This window comes from Sinocyclocheilus grahami, unplaced genomic scaffold (genome assembly GCF_001515645.1).
Source record: "Sinocyclocheilus grahami isolate Dianchi unplaced genomic scaffold, SAMN03320097.WGS_v1.1 scaffold249.1, whole genome shotgun sequence".
NCBI classification, from domain to species: Eukaryota; Metazoa; Chordata; class Actinopteri; order Cypriniformes; family Cyprinidae; genus Sinocyclocheilus; species Sinocyclocheilus grahami.
The window spans coordinates 762,477-768,363 of NW_015505428.1; the positions used below are offsets into that span (position 1 = coordinate 762,477).

General features: G+C 36.6%; 1 protein-coding gene across 1 annotated transcript; it reads right to left on the bottom strand.

Annotated features, from left to right (window-relative positions):
- Positions 1–561: 561 nt before the first annotated feature.
- LOC107598286 (pleiotropic regulator 1-like) lies at positions 562–5,352 on the bottom strand. The gene is made up of 4 exons (XM_016289582.1): positions 5,252–5,352; positions 1,211–1,347; positions 744–797; positions 562–659 (listed from the first exon to the last, which is right to left on the bottom strand). Exons 1-4 carry the CDS (start codon positions 5,350–5,352, stop codon positions 562–564), a joined length of 390 nt encoding a protein of 129 aa, XP_016145068.1.
- Positions 5,353–5,887: the final 535 nt, after the last annotated feature.

Sequence of the window (5,887 nt, forward strand, 5' to 3'; positions counted from 1 at the left end):
AACTCTGTTCCTGAGCATTATAACCCCAATTTGCTATTGTGTGCTGCGCATTGTACTGAAGACAGCTGCCACATCACGAGTGTGAAGTGCCGGATTCCCAAAAGCTTTTGTTGAAAGACGGAGCAAGAGGTGCGGCAGTACTGAAACACCGTCTAAGCTGTTCGCCAATCACAACGCACTGGGACAGCTAACCAATCACAACACATTTTGTTTTTCGGAAGGCGGAGCTTCATCAAAGCCGGAACTAATCGAGCCGTTTGTGCCAGCCTGGGGAGAAAGGTATTGTAATAATGTAAATTATATGAAAAAATAATGCGTTTTTCGAACCACCGAGCATGAGAGCTACATTGTGTTCTTTTAAAACTCGAGCAGCCATCAGAGGTTTGCAGTAAACGCACACAAGCTCACCTCCACATTGGAGTCGCTAATAACATGCACTTGGGCCACAGAAACAAGCACAGCAATCCTGAAAGCCCTTTTTATTCGCAATTCGCAATTTCATCAGGATATTAAAAAGACACAGAATTTAGAATCAGTTATGAAGGATGTGCGTTTAGCTTTTCACCTTGCTTGAGCGGGAGGAAGAGCCAGAGCCATGGAGTGAACACCTGCTTCACTGGGCATCTTCTGCATCTGTGTATCTGCAGTGAGGGCCACCCCTGAAAACATTAGGAGGAAAAAAAACTCCATTAGGCCAGTTCTGTGTAACTGATTTAAATGCTCGCAGGATTAAACGCTCTTACCCGGAGCAGATGGATACGGATGAGTTCCGGTCACCAAATAATCTGGACTAGCATCTGAATAAATCAAGAACAACAATTACAGCGAACTGAGAAGTCAGTGTTGCTATTTCACTAACAAACTTTTTGTTTAGTCACTAAAGCAACATTAAAGGGGTCATATGATGCGAGTTTTCCGTTCTCTTCGGAGTGTTACAAGCTCTTGGTGCATAAAGAAGATCTGTAAAGTTGCAAAGACTAAAGTCTCAAATCCAAAGAGATATTCTTTATAAAAGTTCAGAGTCAGCCACACCTACCTAAAACGGCTCGTTCTAACACGCCCCCACATGTCTACGTCACTATGTGGGAAGATTTGCATAACGCCGCCCAAATGTTCACGCAAAGAAAGAAAGCGTAACTTTTATTCTCGCTGTAGTATTGTTGCCGCCGCCATTCGGTTTGTGTAAATCAGCAAAAAGAAAGAGGCGCACCAGACAGCGGGTATCCCAGCGGGCCGTAAGGGTCCGAGGCGTGGAGCGGCCCTCGCTCTCGGCCCTCTTTCAGCACAGGCATGTGCAACACAGGTTTGTATTCCGCTCTCATCTTCACTGCCATCTTCATCTTGTAGCTAAAGACACAAGGCGGTAGGGATGAAACAATTACCGGTTTGACGATAAATCATGATAAAATTCCTGACGGTCTTCTTCAGAAAGCATTCGATGGCATTTTGTTTAGAGATGCACCGATCGCAATTTTCTTTCCAAGAACTATAATTGACAGCATGTGCAAACAAACGTCTATGCAAATTTCAATGCAAAAACTATTTGCATAATAAAATAAATGATTAAACATTACAATTCCCCCAAATCTGGACTAAGTTACGGATTTTCTCACTTAAACAACTCTCAAAGTAAAGTGCTCGGTGACTGGAAAGACGGAGAAATAGTTGCTGTATGTAACAAAACAGATTCCCACGATGTTTATAAATGGTCATTTTCCCCCCTAACCTTATTAAACGTGTCGTCTTTCACATCAGATTCTTACTTTGTTTCAATTAAACGGTAATGTTATTGTTTCAGGGTTTATGCAAACATTTGTTGTTAGTTGATTTTAAATATAAAACTTGGCGAAACGATTTATGTGTCAGTACTTTTTAACAATACCGTGATAACGTGGGTCAATATAATCGCGATTTTCATACCGTTTAGCGGTAAAGCATAAGTGGTATTAACTAGTCGTTTAACTGGAATACGTAATCAGATTAAAAAAATTAAGTACTTGTAATTAGATTACATTTTAAAATACTTGTAATCAGACTACAGTTACTTTTGTGTGGATTACATCTTATTTACACAATAGCAATCAATTACTCAATTTATTGATTCTCAGTAATTCCTTTTAAATTTTCCTTTCTAAAATAGCCTACTGCTTATATACACTTTATAATATTTCAGTTTTGTAGCATTTGACCACCGCATTTTAAAAAAATAATTTCAGGCTTAAGTGTTTCAACATTGCACGAAACGCTGATGAAACATTAGCTTTTATCAGAATTATCACTCAGTTGGTTATTTAACCGTGTGTTTCCAAGGCTTTTGTCGTTCAAACACATTAAAATGCACAAATTCACAAACTTTTTTTGTCATCTGGTCCTCTTTCGCCTAATATATTTACATGCAAAATAAACATTTTAATAATAAAGTATCAGATTTGCATGTTCTCGGTGCTCTGGGTGTGGTCACGTGACATGCAGTAAACAAATAAAATATTATTTTTCTAGTAATATGTGTTTTATTTTGAATGATTTTATTTTTATGAGTTAAATGTTAGCTTTTAATGAAACTCACAAATCCCAGTGATGTACTGTTTAATGCACTTCATATTATTAATAACAATGAATGGAAAATATGTTCCTGTGGCTCAGTGGTAGAGCATTGCGTTAGCAGTAGGGATGCACGATATATCGGCCACCATATCGGTATCGGCCCATATCGGCTCATTTTTTCTGTAGGGAAAGTATCGATATATCGATACTGACGCGAGTATCGAAAGTATCGATACTCAAACAAAAAATATCGATACTAAGGTGAGTCTTACTTACCAGTGATTTTGTTAATTCAACAAAAAAATTATAATAATAATGCATACAATATGCATTGAATTGGACGAATAATTTGTTAGCGAGTAATTGTGTAGGATAGAACTATTTTCCTGCTCATCTGAACACGCAAATGTTGCAAGACAGAACTAATTACTCACAGAGAGCGTTCACTCACTGCCGACAGTGCATTCAAACAGGCCTGCGTTTCCCAAAAGTATCATAAGAAAGCATTAAAGCTTTTGGGAACGGCGGCCCTGAACAATGCTTATCAGAGGACAGAAGCACAGAGTTATTTCACCATAAACAAACTGAAATTGTAGCCTACGTAGATTGTGCAATTACAGTTATTTAAATTGAACGTTGAAAGATAATATTGATCGTGTTCTATTCTGTAATGTTAATAGAAATCATACACTGTCAGAATAAAAATGTTGCATTTCATGCATGCAACAGCCGGTCACTGGCAGTCCCTGATGAAAATGAACCATGGTTTTACTAAAGTGACCGTAGTTCAACTGCAGTATTTATAGACTTGAATCATGTGTAAACAAAAAACGTATTTGAACCATATGTAAACAAAAATATAACCTAATAAGTTGCAATTAAGGCGTATTGTTTAAAATTGTACATGGTAAAAATGTGATTTAATTAGGATATTATGATTTTTGTTCAGTGGGAAAAGAGTCTATTGTCCATCTATTTTTGTAATTGTGTATACACAAGGATTTTCTATATGGAAAATGTCATTAGAAAGAAAACAAATATTATATTCAAGTTAAATAATTTTGATAAATGCATGTATTATTCCAATGAAAGTAATAATAATACTTGTATTTTACTTGTATAACTTCTGGGGATTTTCACATGCATAAGAAGAAGCGTCCAGGATCCACCGCTTTGAAGAACATGGTTAATAAAAAAGCAAAGAAGACTTAATAATGAATAATGAATCCATTTTTTGTGCACTCCGGCATGCTTTTATGTACAAATACTGTTGTATATTCTGTTCTGGTCAATTAAAAATAATAATAATAATAATATGACGCTAAATAAGCTTGATTTATAAGAAATGCACACATTTATACAGCAACATTATGTTAGTTGTGTTATTCTGATCTGATTATCTATTAAAGCCAGTAAAGTAAAGTTGGTAATAAAAAGTGTAAACACTCTGAAATGTTTAATTAGTTAATTATTTAGGTCTGAAAATAAGTGTGGGGTCTCAAACTGTTAGGCGTATTAAGTACATTTATAAAAGGCTTGTTGTTACTGCTCTGCAGGACATAATTATGTTCATTTGTGTCTATTTGTGTTCGATTATTGCTGCTTCTGATACTGTGTCTCAACCGGGTCCTATAGTCTGACTGTGACATCTCTACAAAGTGCTATGTGTCATCATAATAGGGACTTGTGTATTAAAATGCATTAACATTTTTCAGAAGTTATTCTAAAGGTCAAAGACACTTTTATAGACAAACTACCATTCGTTGGCAATCACTAGAATGAGTTGCTGTCTCTCGTTTTTCAATTGAAGTTAAAAAATATCCAGCATTCGTCCAAAATAGAAAGCTTTTCTAACAATATACAGTCACGCCAGAAATTATTCAGACACAGATATAATTTTTGATGTGTGTGCAGGACACTGTAGTTCATTTATGTAAGTGAGGAGAGCAAAAGAAAGTAAACTGTGACATATTATACCCCAAAAATTCTTCATACAGTGGACTACCAGCAAAACTATTATTCAGACACTTTGACCTGAACAAGTGATATCTGACATTATCAGGATGAATTTGTTCTGACACAGTCTCGTCATATTTTATGACCATTTTCTAAACTTCAGCGAATAAACTGTGATATAATGTGAGAAATGTTGAAGGTCACTGAATACAGTTTGGTTTGACTGAGGCTTTACTATCACTTCTTATCAATTTAACACGTCCTTGCTAAATAAAAGTATTCATTTATTTCAAAAAGAGAAAGAAAGAAAGAAAGAAAGAAAGAAAGAAAACGTGCTGACCCCAAACTTTTGAACGGTAGTGTATATTGTTACAAAGGATTTGCAATTTTGGATAACTCTTTATTCATCAAAGAATCCTGAAGAATGTATCACGGGTTCCAATAAAATATGAAGCAGCAACAGTCTCCAGCTCTGATAATAAATCAGCATATTAGAGTGATTTCTGAAGATCATGTGACACTGAAGACTGGAGGAATGATGCTGAAAATACAGCTGCACATCACAGAAATACATTACACTTTAACACATTCACATAGAAAGCAGCTGTTTTAAACTGAAATATTATTTCACAATTTTTACTGTATTTCTGATCAAATAAATGCAGCAGGAACGACTTTAAAAAACATAAAAAATCTTAGTGACCCCAAACCTTTGAACAGCAGTACACACTTACACACAGATCTGGCTTACAGGCTTCCGTACATCATCCACGTCTTCTGGGAACGGTTCGATTCTCTCAAGTCTGCATTCGATGCATCCTCGATATCAAGAACACATCCGGCCACTTTCATGCATCCTCTGTACTTGCGTTCTTGAGTATGGGTTAATGATGAGCTAATGATGAGAAACGGCTAATATTTCTCTCTTGTTCTTTTGCAGGGCATCTGTACCTGAATTCTTGTCTAGATTATGAGTCCACTGTCCAGGCCCCTCTCTGTCCTCCACTCAGACTCTCACAGTGGAGGTCTTGGATGTTAATGACAATCCTGCATTGTTCCAGCAGCACATTTACAACACCACCGTCATGGAGAACAGAGAACCCAGAGAGATCAGCGTCACCACCTCAAAAAAACCCATGATGAGAAATATTTCACAATGCACTCAAACATGTACTACCAATGAAATACCAGTTGGTAGTCAAACTGCTGCGGAAATCTCCACATGATGGCAGCATGGTTACATCATGCAGCATTCCTTAAAGCTTCCTCTATGCTTTTTTTAATGGGTAAATTATAATTGTCTTAATGTCTGAATTTTAATCATGTTGTCTCGCATGCATCGCCTGCATTAAGTTTGCCTTATTATTCTCTTAATCAACGTTTAGCT